General features: G+C 43.6%; 1 protein-coding gene across 1 annotated transcript in view; it reads right to left on the bottom strand.

Annotated features, from left to right (window-relative positions):
- DMRT1 (doublesex and mab-3 related transcription factor 1) overlaps window positions 1-15255 on the bottom strand; it is a 58476-nt gene that overhangs the window by 18648 nt on the left and 24573 nt on the right. Inside the window, exon 4 of the mRNA XM_054177906.1 lies at window positions 7161-7314. Within this exon, the coding sequence (XP_054033881.1) occupies window positions 7161-7314 (154 nt within the window). The remainder of the gene's footprint in view (window positions 1-7160; window positions 7315-15255) is intronic.

Consider the following 15255-nt stretch of genomic DNA (forward strand, 5'->3'; position numbering starts at 1 on the left):
AATGGCAAGGGCTCATCAGCCACCCTGGGATGAATCAGCAACATTTGTGAACTGGCAAATCTCATGAATCAAATCTGTAATTCCGCAACTGTTCAATGAAAAGCTGCTTTGCACACATTATTTTATTTGCCTGTGATTTTCAGTGAGCATAACATAAAGGTTATTTAGAGAAGAAACTACAAAACCTTTTAATCAGGTACAAACTAAGAGAGAATGGGACATAAGCAGATGCTTACACCAGTTTCTTTTCAGGAATTGCCTTCAGATTATTAATAAGATAATTTTAGTACTGGTAATCATTAGAACACTGATCAGTAATTTACAAGAGGGCTTTACTACACAGAAAAGGTAGTTACATGAGCTCATACTGAATACACCTCAAATTCTCAAATGTATTTTGATAGCTGCTGTTACAGCTAGTGAAAACATGAAGTATGAATGTCACAAATTAGGATTAGTAATTTTGTTTATAAGTTTAAAAAAAAAAAGCAAGTCAAACAACTGTCTGTTCAGCTAAGCCCAAGATTCAACTTCTTATTGAAAACAAAAAGACTGTGTTAAAAGGGCATGTGCCTAAAGAGGTTTTTTAAATGCTGCAGAGCACATGCACAACCAGCATGTAAACCAAAGCCTGCATGTGTGCAGTACGAAATCTGCTTGCCATCCTTGTACTAAGTGCCGAAGGGAAGCTGCACGCAGCACAGCCACTGGGGACCGTAAGCAGCAGCAATGAGAAGGCACAAAACCCAAGAGTAGTTCTGCAGATGACACACTTCAATTGACTGTTCAGAATCTGCAGTTTTAAAATACCTTTGCTTGCTTTTGCCTTATTTCAAAAATTACTTCTGAAACTTGGATGTAAGATGGATAGTTAGCAGAAAGTAGTTTGAGTTTTCAGCAAACACTGCTTACTCTTTCATTGCTATGGACTGCATACTCTTGAATAGAGGGCACTTTTTAAGTAAAAGATGCACAGACATGCACACAAAACACATAAGCTAAACATTTCTGAACTGTATCAGTTCTAGGAGCAAAATATTACCCTCCCCACATACTCTGCTGCTGAAACCCCTCAAAATTCAAGATGTATTTCTGCTGCTGTACTGGACAGGTGCATAGAAAATGAATGTAAATGGTACCTCTCTTGGTACCACTTGACAACACATGGATCCCTTGGGACTGAAACAGCCACTCTTTAGCTTACACAGATTCTTGCCCACTGGTGGGAGGAGAATTTGGGCTGTTTTTTACTAATTTGCCCCACTTCCTAAGTGCTTTGTTAGCATAGATCTGCCAGCACATACTTCTCACCTGGCTGCCAATAAAAAGCAGATAAATGCAAGGCTTTTGTGGGATGCAGTTTTATTTCGTTGGTTTTTGTTGGGGATTTTTTCAGTAATTTCTTAGCCATACCAAACCAACCTGCCTTTTTTGCAGTGTTGTCTGTGAAACTTGATTGCTTGCAGAAAGCAGTTTGGGTTCAAGGACAGGGTCTCAAGGATCCTTTTGCATACCAGGACTCTTTGACCTCTCTGATCCTACATCCAGCTGGCACCTGTGGCTCCGAAGCGTTACTCTTATCTTGCATAGTATTTCAAGGCCACAGGTTCATGCAAAAATACTGTAAGGAGGAAACCTCAAAAGAGGGGGCATAACTTCGGCACACAGTAACCTGGTTGGCAAGAAGTATCCAACCTCTGGTACACATTTCTGGTTCATGCGGCATTCCTTGCATTCCAGTGATGCTTGTGCCAGAGTGGAACTTTTTCTCTTAAGCAGGGTGACTGTTTTTAACATCCTCCTGACTGTGAAACCACTTCAAGAGGCTCTTTACAGAGTGGCTGCAGTTTGGGTGGGTTTCTCCAATGGCTCAGCATTATTTTTAATAAAGTATCTGAGCAGAGGGACATAAAGCTGTCTTTAAATGTATGCCTGGTAAAAGTTTGTGCCATCTTGACTTCCATGACTGTACAACCAGTGATACCAGTTACTTAACTTCTAAAAAGGACTGAAAGCTATTCTGTTGACAAAAATTCTGTTGTCACAAACATTCTCCTTCATAAAATAGCATTTACACAAAACTGGACCTTTCCTGTATCAAAAAAAAAGAACATTTTCTATCAGCTTTTCTTATCTGTGTTTGGGAGGAGTTTCAGACTCCTGCTTTATGTTCGAGCTGCAAATATGGCACTGCTCAAATGCTTCATTACCTGTGTTTTCAACTATGCTGACACAACAGGGAAATAAAACTCCATTCAGCAGCTAGAGCAACATTTCAAATGCAAGACATCCCTTTCACCACAAGCAGAGATACACACATGCAGAATAATTATCTCAACATTTCACGTAATGACAAAGGAAAGCTTTTATTTCATGGCATCTTTAAGACAAGGTAAGTACATCAAAGTCAAAGGTGTCTGCAAATACAGGGGTGCTTCTTCTTTGCATCATTCTATTTGAATGTTTAATTTTTCTGCATCTGTCCCAAACCTGGAAAATACTCCCACAAAGATAAGCAAATGCTCAGCTTCTACTCAGCAGAAGCACAACTCAGATCAAGGCACCCAGTCTTGATCTAAGCATATTCTTTCTTGCTCTCTTAAACCAATGTCTTGTGCAGGTATTTCACAAATCTAAAGGCAGAAGAACTAACTTGGAATCGGTGGATATGCTGTTCAATTCTGGGCAGTGACCTTAATCCTGAAAAAGTTCCATTGAATGAAAAGAAAACCAAAAAAAGCAACTGTCCCAAACTGTCCCACAGAAATCAGTAAGAATAAGGCACTTGGCTTTTGGAGATTTTTTAATCTGTGTTATGACCCACTCCAGTGCCTCCACTTCCTGCACAAAGATCTCTCACTTGGCTTCTCAACAAGACATACTTTGAAGCATGCTCTGCATGCACAGAGGTTGATAATAACCCCTCATACATCTGTTCCTCTCATTGCTCTTGCACAAGAAAGGAGAGGAAAAAATCTTTTGAAAGTATGGAGTACAGAATTCCTCTCCTACCTAGGAACTATTCTATAAAACTTAACAACCTGGTAATCCAGAAGAGCCCTCTGTAAACACCCTTTTGCCATATTTCACTGGTTTATTTTCTTTTTCTCCCCATTTTTTTCAGTTTCATCTGTAAGGGTAGCAGCTATGCTTGGGTGAAAGAAAACCACTTAGAATCACTTCATATTGCAAGGAGGTTGACTGATGGTGTTTTGCCATTCAGAAAATGTCAGCCCATTACTATACGCAACACACTGTAACATGAGATGACCTCATGTACAAGCATCAAAAGCTTCCTGAAAACTTTGCATCATTCATAAAAACAAAGAAAATGTAAATCAGTGCTCTGCTAGCTCATTTCTCCTCCTTTTCAACGTAGCTGGTCTAAGCAGGTAGTTAATTTAGCACAACCAAATTAATGAAATAGCCTGTCTGAAATCCTGAGGTAAAACATGAAATGGTGAAGTCTCTATAAAGATAAGTTACACATGAAATGTGGGTAACAGACTGCACGTGTTTTAAGGCCATCTCAGATTTGTGCTTGGGAATTCAATAACCATTTTTGTTAAAGATGCATGTTTCTGATGTTTTGAAAATTTAGCTGTGCGTTTTTTTTCTGACCTGTTGCTCTTCTGTACACACTGTTATCTTCTTGTCTTTTTTTTTGGGATTAACAATAAATAAGTCTTCACATGTACCCTAAAAATTTTAGTTATGAAACCTGCTGCACGAGTTATTGGGTGAAATGTTACCATCTGCATTGTACAGTAAATAAGATTAGAGTGCACCCTCAGCAAGTTTGCTGATGACACCAAGCTGTGTGGTGCAGCAGACACGCTGGAGGGAAGGGATGCCATCCAGAGGGACCTTGACAGGCTGGAGAGGTGGGCACAAGCCAACCTCATGAGGTTCAACAAGACCAAGTGCAGCGTCCTGCATCTGGGTTAAGGCAATCCCAGGCACAAATCCAGGCTGGGCACTGACTGGCTGGAAAGCAGCCCTGAGGAGAGAGACTTGGTGGTGCTGGTGGATGAGAGGCTCAACATGAGCTCTCAGTGCACACTTGCAGCCCGGAAAGCCAATCAGATCCTGGGCTGCATCAAGAGAAGTGTGGCCAGCAGGTCAAGGGAGGTGATTCTCCCCCTCTACTCAGCTCTGGTGAGACCCCACCTGGAGTACTGCGTCCAGTTCTAGAGCCCCTATTACAAGAGGGATATGGAGGTGCTGGAAGGTGTCCCGAGAAGGGTCACGAGGATGATCAGAGGGCTGCAGCACCTCTCCTATGAGGACAGATTGAAGGAGTTGGGGCTGCTCAGGCTGGAGAAGAGAAGGCTCTGAGGTGACCTAATTGTGGCCTTCCAGTATCTGAAGGGGGCCTACAAGAAGGCTGGGGAGGGACTTCTCGGGATATCAGGTAGTGATAGGACTAGGGGGAATGGAATGAAGCTGGAGGTGGGGAGATTCAGGCTGGATGTGAGGAGGAAGTTCTTCCCCATGAGAGTGGTGAAGCCCTGGAATGGGTTGTCCAGGGAGGTGGTTGAGGCCCCGTCCCTGGAGGTGTTTAAGACCAGGCTGGATGAGGCTCTGGCCAGCCTGATCTAGTGTGGGGTGTCCCTGTCCATGGCAGGAGGGTTGGAACTAGATGATCCTTGTGGTCCCTTCCAACCCTGACTGATACTATGATACTACGATGATCCTTATGCTCCATTCTGGACCCAAAATCTATGAACATGTATTCTTAGAAAGAAAATAAATCTCTAAGCCATGTTTACAGCTTCAGCTGCAGAAAAGGAAGGAGTAAAATTATTTATTTAAAACATGAACTAGAGTTGTCTTTAGTGTAGCAACCACTAAAGCTGCAGAAATATGCCAGCAGGCTTTGCACAAAGCAGTAAGGCTTTGTAGAGAAAGTTCAGCCCGACAATCACTGGAGAAATGCAAAATAATGTATCTTGCATGAGACAGTATTTGCAGCAGTTAATACTTTGCAGGAATGGACAACCCTCTTTAACAAGGAGGATCCACTACTCAGCCTGCTGGCTGACTCAGCACTCACAGACGTGACAATAAAGCAGCAAAAACCCTCAAACCCTCTGAGGACTGTGAAAAAAGCAGAAGCAGTTACATTCTCCACGAATATGCACAGCAAAAAAGATGCTTTTATGAAGCTTTTATGAAGCCCACATGTCCTGCTCACATGTTCATGTTTCTCACAAAAACACTGGTGCCTTTTTTCCCCACTAGCTCCCTGCTATGGAAAAACACTTCTTCAGAGTCTGGAAAACGCTGTTTGATCTCAGTAAATTACACCTCACTGCTTGTCATTTTCTGATTGATGGTGTAACTTAGGGAACAATATCTGTATGTGGAATACTGTCTGGAGAAGCAGTCATGGATTATTGAAAATACAGTATTTATGCAGTTTAAAAATCAGTGGCACATTACACACAACTTTTTTCTAGAGTGATGAAAAATTACTGAAGTGCATTTGGGAGCCAAGGGTATAAGGTCTTCCGTCTATTTGTAAGAACATTAGACTGGTAAGACTTCATAGTGAGTTAGTAGTGATGGATGCAAGAAAAAGTGTCAACTGCAGCTGAGCATAAAGCCGACTGCTTCTCCGGCCAATGGGCAGAACAGAAGACGTCACTGTTCAGTGGTAGTCAGAGGAGAGGGAAGAAAATAAAACTGAAGACAAGAAAAATCAAACAAGGATCACTGATTTCACCAAGCTGTTTAAAACGACTGGAGAAAGAGGAAAAGTCTAAAGTTTTATCATGTGCTATTCTTTCACCATGTGTTGTTCCTCTACCTATCTGGTACACCACAGTTAGTTGGAAGGCTTTTGGAAAACAGCTGCTCTGAAAAAGCAGCCACCTCCTCAGCATAAATCATTCTGAAGTTGCTGAATTCAAAGGCTCTGTGCTGATTTACAACCAGCCACAGCTATGACTTTACACACACCTCACTATCCAAGACTTCAGTCCTTAAGGTTCCGTCATGATACAACTGCTGTGATTTTCACCACAACACTAGGACATCAGCAACAGAAAGGCTGTGACTGAAAACAGCTAAGGAATCTATGGCACATACATCTTTGCATTGGATATAAAGATTAATTTCAACGTGTAAGTGCCTCAGAGAAGCAACTGAGGACGAATGCTGCTGCCAGTGGAGTAATTCTGTGCAAAAAACCCAACCCCAAACAAACAAAAATTTGGCAGGTGTAAAACAAATGAGAAGAAATGTCTCTGACACACTAACCAAAATTAAACCACCAAATGAAACGATTGCTACAGAGAGATTAAAAACTGTGAAAAGCTTGTAGAAGGGTTAGCTCAATTCATGTACTGCAGGTCTGCTGCTGATAAGTTTTGAGTGATGTAGGAGAGTGAGGATTTTGCACATACAAAGTAAGACCACCCTATTCTTTGTTTCCCTCCTTGCTTCTTTAGCATCAGTTACTGTCCCCCTCCAGGGATAGGGAAGCAGCACTGTGTTAATGCCTCTGTGTGCACTCTGCCTGCTACCAGAACGACAGACACATTGTCAAACCACAGGGTTAATTCAACAAAGTTTCCTGGAAATTACCACAGATTATAGCAGTCCTTAGGACAACCAAGAAACATTGGATATGAAAAGACAAATTTGATTGCAGTAGTTTTAAATGAAGTATCACGTTGTGATAGGTTTGAAAGCAAACAAGGAAGCAAGTCTGCAAAAGGCTTCATGATACAGCTGGAATGCCCGAATAGTTCCCACGAGGTTCAGAAAGATGAGGACAGCAAAGGCTTGGTGGGAAGCTGGTGGAGACAGGCCAGGGAGACAGCACTTCTGAGAAGAATAGAGAGGAGAGATAATTCTGTGACTGGGGCAAAGACCAAAGGCAGCACCTCAAGTGACTGTACTACATAGAGGAACACATAAAGGAAAGGTGCAATTGCAAATCATGAACCACACAACTTCTGGAGTAACAGTACGCACTGCTGTACAGCTACATTACTGCAGTTACACATTGCCACTGCGCTACCAGCCTTCCAGCCACCATCATGTAAACACCTACCTTCCGATGCCTACCTTCCTTCCCAGCAGCAGCCCATACCTCCTGGGTGCCTCTCCCAAGGCAAAGTGGTCCCAGATGCCCTGGTGAGTGCACTTACCTCTTGCTTTTGACTCCGAGTAAGAAGGGATGTCCTCAGAGGTCAGGATTTGGGGGAGGCATGTGGGAGTGCCAACCCCCTGTCCCAGGTAAGAGGCAGGTGGGTAGTAGGAGCACATGCGGTACTGGGAGTGGCGGCTCTCCACGCCCTTCACCTGTCAGAGAGAGAAGTGCAACAGCAGCCTTAAAAAGCTGAGCCCCAGCACCACACAGCTTTGAAGGAGGAAGTCATGGGAGGTTGATGGGAATTAAAATTCTGGCAAGCTAGCTTTGGGTTTTCACTTTGCTCGGCTCACAGAGTGCCCACAGCACTCAGCTACAGGTGAGCTAGTGTAATACAGGATGTGACCTAGCGCCAGTCCCTGCACAACTATAGCTGGTTCATCTTGTTATCTTACCCAAGGTGAAGCTGCCTCTGGCACACAAGAGCATGTATGCATCACTGCAAAGAACTTCCTGGCAAGTTTTCTGCTTGTGACAGAGGAAGCAGCATGAGAGGCTTTCCAGACCCCATCAGCTGCATGCACTTGGCCAGTGTCAGAGTTGAAGTGTCTGTGCAGTCCCTACAACTTCCCAGGGACTAACTCACCTTAGACTTGCGGCAATTGCTCTGCCAGGGATCTACAGGGTGGCTAAGGAGGACAGTGCTACCACCTGACTCCCTCGGGACACTCTACACAGCGCTGGTGCAGTGACATGCACATGAACACAATGCTTTTCTTACAAAGAGTGGGATGGAAAAATATCTCCCTGCTCTACCCAGAGAAGCTAAGCTGTTGACAGACTATATGGGAAGCCTGTAATGGAGCCACAGCCGACCATCAGCCAGCAGGTCCACTGTGTCAACATGGTGTCCACCCACCCCTTCTGCCTCTTGCAGCAAAGCTGGGAGCAATTGAAAGTCAGAGTCCTACTCCAATGCTGTACAGTCATGCAAACTGATCTCCTCGGAGATAATTTTTACAATGTTTGTTTCATGACAGAACTACCATCCACTACTATTTGTTCCAAAGTCCTACAGTGCTCCAAAACCTGCAGCAAAACACTCCACAAGATTAGGATTTTCAACAGGAAAGGCAACACTACATGGTCTTTCTCTGTCTGTGGAGCAGTCAGTTATAGGATGGAAAGCTGCTGGGCAGAGAGGAAATACAAGTGTTTCACAGGGTACGAAGGCAGCAGCATCAGCAGCACTGCAGGTCCAGCTATGCTATCAGATGTTGTCTTTTCAAGCAGACATGTCAAATATCCTTTCCAGCCTCATCTCACCTCAGTTAGAGGAGCTCCACTGTGGTTTCCTCAGGTCTCAGCCAGACATGCGTGAGGCCCTGCTCCTCAGCCCTTCCCAGGCTGTGAAGCTCAATGCCAGTGAGCAGTGGAGACAGGTGATGTCTCAGATGGCTTCCCTGTGCCAGCAGACCTCCAGGATGTGGTTCCACCAGAAGGAACCACTGGCTTTCTCTCCCACAAAGCAGCCAGAACGCAGTCACCCCTTGTCTTCCAGGGGTCTCCTTAACCACTCAATATTCACTTTAGTATGCCTAGCTGGAAATAATGTGGGCCAAGTCACATAAAAGCCTACTGGTGCTCTCTGAGTCAGAACGTAATATCCTTCTTTCCACATGCAGCCAAGTTTGCAGTGAGATCCAAGTGCTTAGAGAGAGAGCAGTGGCTGTTTTCAGGAAGCAAAGCACACCTCTGCTTGTCTTCTGACAGCAGCACAGTTGCATGTGTTTGCACGTGTACTAAAGGATCAACAGGACATGCTTTTATTCTGTGAAAAGAGTTTATGTATTACAAGTTAAAGCAATCCTGGAAAGATGGTGTTTCTACCATCTGCACCCTACTCATGCAGAAGAGGTTTTAACAGGCACTGAAGTTTCATCCATGATAAATAGTAAATCACTCTAAAAAAAATTTAACGCATCATCCCAAGGAAGCCTGAACTCAAAAAAGCCATTGATATGCCCTCTGCTGTTCTGAAAAAGGACAGCCTCCTCTCAGAAACACATCTGTTCTTTGCACAGTCTCCCTCAACACAACCCAGACTGCCTCTGGCCTGAAATTACAGATTTGCAACACAAACTGCTGAAAATCCAGTCCAAAGCACATCTCAAATCTGCACATCCACAAAGCTTAACAGCTCCAGAGGTACTGAGGAAAAGAAGTTATCAAAATCCTCTCTGCCTGCAGTTTTGCATGTATAAACTTTCTTCCTTCAGTGGGTCAGGGCTGTGGGTTGCATCCATGGTCCTCACATCTAAAATCCTCTCTTGTGCAAGTGCCATGTCTACAAGCAAACAACTGAGGAAAGGCTGCCTTTTCCTAAAAGAGATAAGCTTTACTTCAGCTGTAACAAAGTGGATGGATCACTCCCTGGCACTGAAGCAATCATGTGCATGTTTCCTCTCTCTGTAGAGTGGATGTGGTGACCTGTTCCTCTCAAACCTTCTTTTTTTTTTCTCTATTCAAAACCCCCCAAAACCTCAGCTAAAATCCCTGGATGCAGTGAATTATTACTACTATTACTATTAGTGTGTGGTAGCACTGGCTAGCAAGAGACGTGTTTTATAATCTTATTACCCACACCAAGCCTGTGAATCACAGTTCAACCCACAGCCAGAGAGTTTTGCCTCTGCAAAGACCATGATGAGTATTAACCACTGAAAAGAATCTAAAAGCTTTTGGGTTTGTTTTATTAAACTGTTTAGAATACAATACAGTAAATCTGAACCATAAGGTTTCCTTTTTACAGTGCTTAGCCATCCTCTTTTACAGTAACAATAAAAAAACAATGAGTAATAAAAATTCTTGACTTTAGCACTACATTAAAAAGGGGGCTTGGGAGACCATTACCCTGTGAGGAGGGGTATTTGCTCTGTATTAACTCCTGCAGCTCTGGAGAGTCCTTGAACATTTTTTAGTACCTGAAAGGGAGATAAAACCAACCCTGGTAAGGCCCTGGAATATTCAGGTTATTTCTAACACAGGGCAGTTTGGCCTTCCAAATGCTGCAGCCAGGTGCCAGGTTTGGGATCCTTCCCTGGGTCCTGTTCTGGGAGTCATGCAGGTAATTCATTCACAAGGAGATGCCTGGCCCTCTGGAATCTCCTCCTGCCACTCTTGTTCTTTCCAGCCCTACAGCAAGGGCAAGACAGGCAATGGCTGGGGTCAAGCCACTCTGGCTGCACCACTGCAGGCTATACGCTGTACAAACAAGGCATGTTTCAGGCAGGAAACTGCTGTGGAAGGGAAGGACATGCACTTGCTCTTTGCAGAAAGCATGTTGAGTTCTAGAGTTGCTTGCTTACAGTGTATCCCCTTCCAGCCACACACTACTCATGCCATGCCCCAAGGCTGATTCACCAAGCACCTCACTGACTTCAGTGGGAGACATAGATCATTGAAGAAGCACATTTGGATTAATCAACATTTATGGGTTCCTTAAGCTGTACAACACAGTGCACACTCAGTAACTTTTAAAGGATGTGCTGAGATATTTATAACTCATGGACTAATATAGCCTGATTAAAAGACCATGCACACAGTGGAAATCCCATGTAAAGCCAGCCAATACGGGGAATCAAGAGGCAGCTACAGATTAGCCATAGGCTGGAAACAGGATTAGTCCATCACTCATCAAAACAGCAGAGCCCTACACCAGTGCTCAACAGTGACAGAACATGAGAACATGTGGCAAAAGCCAGGGAAGCACAAAAAAAAAATGCATCAGTATATATGATTCCTGCAGAAAAGCTTTCTCAACAGATGCTGAAAGAGCAACACAAAGTGCAGTTCCTCCTTCTAAAATCCTGGCAGCACTACACAACCGCTGTACATCTTCATGGAGGAAGAGCTGAGGAGAGGAGGTGGCCAGATCAGAGACAGAAAAGAGGCAAGGCAGGCACAAGTGGTGACTCACTTCTCCTTCCAGCCTCAGAGACTAGAAAACAGTCCTGTCCTTCTCAGAGAACTTACACAGATAAAACATCAGCCAGGTAATTATTGTATTTGCAGAAGCTGCCAGCTGCAATTTCCTTGTGAGCAAGCCAGTGTTATTCTTACCAGCACTTCACATTTCGCAGTCGAGCCTGACTACGAGGCTGTCCCAACAAGGACAAGCAGGAAGTCATGTATACCAACCCTGGGTGAAATGGGCTGCAAAAAATTCAGAGCAACAGAGGAGATGAAAATCTGGGCCTACCACTGGCGTGCTACAAGATCATAGCCAAATCATTTCACTCAGGCTTTCCTCTGCCTCACCTATGACTGCCCAAAAGCTGCCTTGAAACAAAACAGTGATTGTGAAAACACAGAGAAACTCTTTAAGACGTTTTAACACTGTTCCCTCCTTCTACCTCAATCTCAAAAATAAAACCAGCTTTATGGGGCATAAAACTTCGTTTTGCATTTATGTGTCATTGTCTGCAAACAACAGAATTCATAGCTTGCTTTCTGTTATGAGTCAAGAAGGCATTCACTGGGCACCAGAGTGGAAATCCAAACATCAGGAATCTCTGCTGTGTCACCTGTGGGCTGCATGACCATGGGCAAGTTATTTAACACCTTCCTGCTCATTTTTCCCAGATTTAAACCCAGGCTGCCATGAATGTCCCACCTTGCAATGCTACTGCCTATGTGCTGACCCCTCACAACTACTGCTGCACTCGTGCCGCCCAGGGCTTTGTTTCATTCCTAGAGCCAGCTAAGCGTATTTTCCAGCACAAGACAAAAACAAGTCTGTGATACCCTGACTCGACTTACTTTGATTCTAGCACAGAAAATACAAGAGACATCTATTTCTGTCCCTCTTTGATAGACAAACTTAATTAACCTTTGCTATTCTGTTCCAACCTATTCTTTCAGACAATGGCAGTGACCCATAAACAATATGTTACCATCAGAATCTCAACTGCAGTGACACCTAGAGATATAGCCCTATCAGCAGTATCGGAAAATAAACCACTTAGATTAGCTCCTCCAAGAAATATGGATTGCATTCATGTCACACATGAGCTGTCAGAAACATTAGGATACTTTTAGCATAAATCTGTAGTGTGAAGGGTATGTTATGAATACAGTGTATGATACACTGCTTACATGTAAAATTAGGATTGTGGTGGGTGGCTTGCATAATGTATGCATATTTACATATACATCTGTGTGCTTTAAACATCTTACTCCTACTTCTGGAGGGTGAGCCTGCATTTTCCTGCATTTCCTGTCAGAAGGCAAGGCTTACTGGAGGAGGAACTGCCAGAAACTACAAACAGGTTGTGGAAGTTGAGAAGAGAAATCTGTTTCACTAGCAAGCACCTATTCTTAGGAGTTCAAAATGCTAGCTGCTGCATCACTGGCCATTGATGGATTTAGTAAGAGAGTTTCACACATTTCCTACTTTTTAAGAAATTCTTACCAAAAAAAAAGTTTCCTACCTCAGCAATTTCATTTACATAAGGCAAATGTAACTACCATATTAAAAAACCAACAGTAATAATTTCAGTTTGATGCTCGTGAATGCTTACTTTAGGTCTTTCCTCTAAGCTGTTTTAAGGAAAGAACAAAAATGTTGAGGTTTTGGAAGGGAGAATGGTAGTTTACCAAGCCGCATTACAAAAAAGAGAGAGAAAGAAAGACAGACAGACAGAGAAGGACAAAATTGACAGAGAAAGACAGACAGGAAAGAATTAATTTGGAATTAAGGGAAAGAGGGGGAAAGAAAGGGAAGGGCGGGGAAAGAAAGGGAAAGGAAGGAAAGAGAAAGGAAAGAAAGATAAATGAAAGGGCAAGAAAGTGAGAAAGCCAGGTCTCAGCATGAAATATAAATACATGGAGTTACATGAATTTTTACTTTAACTTGCTAAGATTCAGATGTGTCCATCCTGGTTTTACTTTGTTGTGACAGAAAAGACTGAAGTCATCTTACCATTTTCTACTTGCTCTCCCTAAGCAGGTCACAGTGAGACCAGTTTCAGAGCCACTACCTTCCACTCTATACCAACACACCCTGACTTGCAGTACTAATGTTGGTGAACTCTTAACTGTTGATTACATTGAATGCACACAAATTCCTGTTTTAATGAACAATCATGAAAGCTTCAAGGGAGGGCCCAGATGTTCACACAGAACTGGAGTGAAAGGAGATGCACAGTAATCACCACAGCTCTCACATTTCTTCTTCAACCTAAGCTTGTCTTTTCCTCAGGTGCAACACCAGCCACCCCGACTATCTCATAGAATAGAATACATAGAATACATAGAATAAACCAGGTTGGAAGAGACCTTCAAGATCACCACGTCCAACCCATCAACCAATCCAACACCACCCAAACAACTAACCCATGGCACCAAGCACCCCATCAAGTCTCCTCCTGAAAACCTCCAGTGATGGCGACTCCACCACCTCCCCAGGCAGCCCATTCCAATGTGCACTCACTCTTCCTGTATAGAACTTTTTCCTAACATCTAGCCTGAACCTCCCCTGGCGCAGCCTGAGACTGTGTCCTCTTGTTTTGGTACTGGCTGCCTGGGAGAAGAGACCAACATCCGTCTCTCTACAACCTCCCTTCAGGTAGTTGTAGAGAGTAATAAGGTCACCCCTGAGTCTCCTCTTCTCCAGGCTAAGCAACCCCAGCTCCCTCAGCCTCTCCTCGTAGGGCTTGTGTTCCAAACCCCTCACCAACTTTGTTGCTCTTCTCTGGACTCGTTCCAGCAAGTCAACATCCTTCCTAAACTGAGGAGCCCAGAACTGGACACAGTACTCGAGGTGCAGCCTAACCAGTGCAGTGTACAGGGGCAGAATGACCTCCCTGCTCCTGCTGGCCACACTGTTCCTGATGCAGGCCACCTGAGTGCTAGCAAAAGCAGCATGATATAAGTGACTGAAGGAGTCTCAACCAAAACTAGCGTTTTCATTATGTCTATCAAACAATCAAGGGTACAGTTTCAAAGATTATTATATACAAACGAACAAAACTCACACAGAAATAGGTAAAAAGTTTGCACCTCTATGAATCCGCTCAAGTATGCAAGCCTCTGTGAAGAATAATGAAATCTGACATTGATCTACATTAAAGACTCAGTAATTCAGTTTGTTTGCGAAGGCTCAATGATGCTTTAATCCTTATCCCATCCCATGCAGATTCACACATCTTCTCCCTGGGTTTTCTCCCCTGCTTCCTAAATTCTACAACAGCAGACACCTGAGACGCTTGAAGTCTGGTCTGCACCCAGAAGTTACCCTACTTTAAGTATGAAGTTCTCCTTGTGTGGTTAAAGTTATTCTAGGATAAGTGAGCCCCCAACAAAAGAGTAGGGGTCTTCTCTACACTGCTTAAACTAGGATACCTTCCAATGGCCGCATGGGCGGCTTATAACCAATAAATAAACCTTCCTGTAAGCTCACAGTTCAGCAAGCTGTCCTGACTTGGTCACAGCAAGCATTGCACAGCTCTCATTTTGGTAAAGAAGCAAAACTCAAAAGCCTTGATCAAAACAGTTACAACACCACCAGTCACATGAGCATGCTCACTTGTACTGGAAGATTGCTTAAGAATGCCTGTGCATGTGCAAAATTAATTCAGTCAGCACAGGCAGTCCAGTAAAAATGCATGTGTAGATGGTGATACATGTTTCCTCTCAAGAGAATCAGCTCAGACTGTTTTGCCAGCAAATCCTGTAAGCAAGGTCTTATTCCTCTTTGTGGATCATGATTTGAAAGGCTTCTGTAACTCCTTACATTCATTCGTTCTTCATCATTTAACGCTGTACTTCTGTGATCTTCCTTGCTGGTAACCTCACATGCACAGAATCCATGTTTAACCACAGGAAGCAGCTGACGCTCTCCTTTACAGCAAACCTGCTTCAGTGCCAGAGTGTTTTACAACTTCAGCATCACTGCACCCATTGCCATCAGGGATTATTTAGCCAAGATCTCATTAAACTTTTTATGATCATTTGTTCAATGTTGTGCTGTCACAACAGTATGCAAACCCTTGATTCGTTACTCTTCCAGCAATAAGAGAGATCAGCCGCTGAGGAACAGCTTTATAAGTTACAGGCCACTGACCTCAAACTACACTCTCCCCTGCTGAACA

Source organism: Dryobates pubescens, chromosome Z, assembly GCF_014839835.1.
Source record: "Dryobates pubescens isolate bDryPub1 chromosome Z, bDryPub1.pri, whole genome shotgun sequence".
In the NCBI taxonomy this organism is placed as follows: domain Eukaryota; kingdom Metazoa; phylum Chordata; class Aves; order Piciformes; family Picidae; genus Dryobates; species Dryobates pubescens.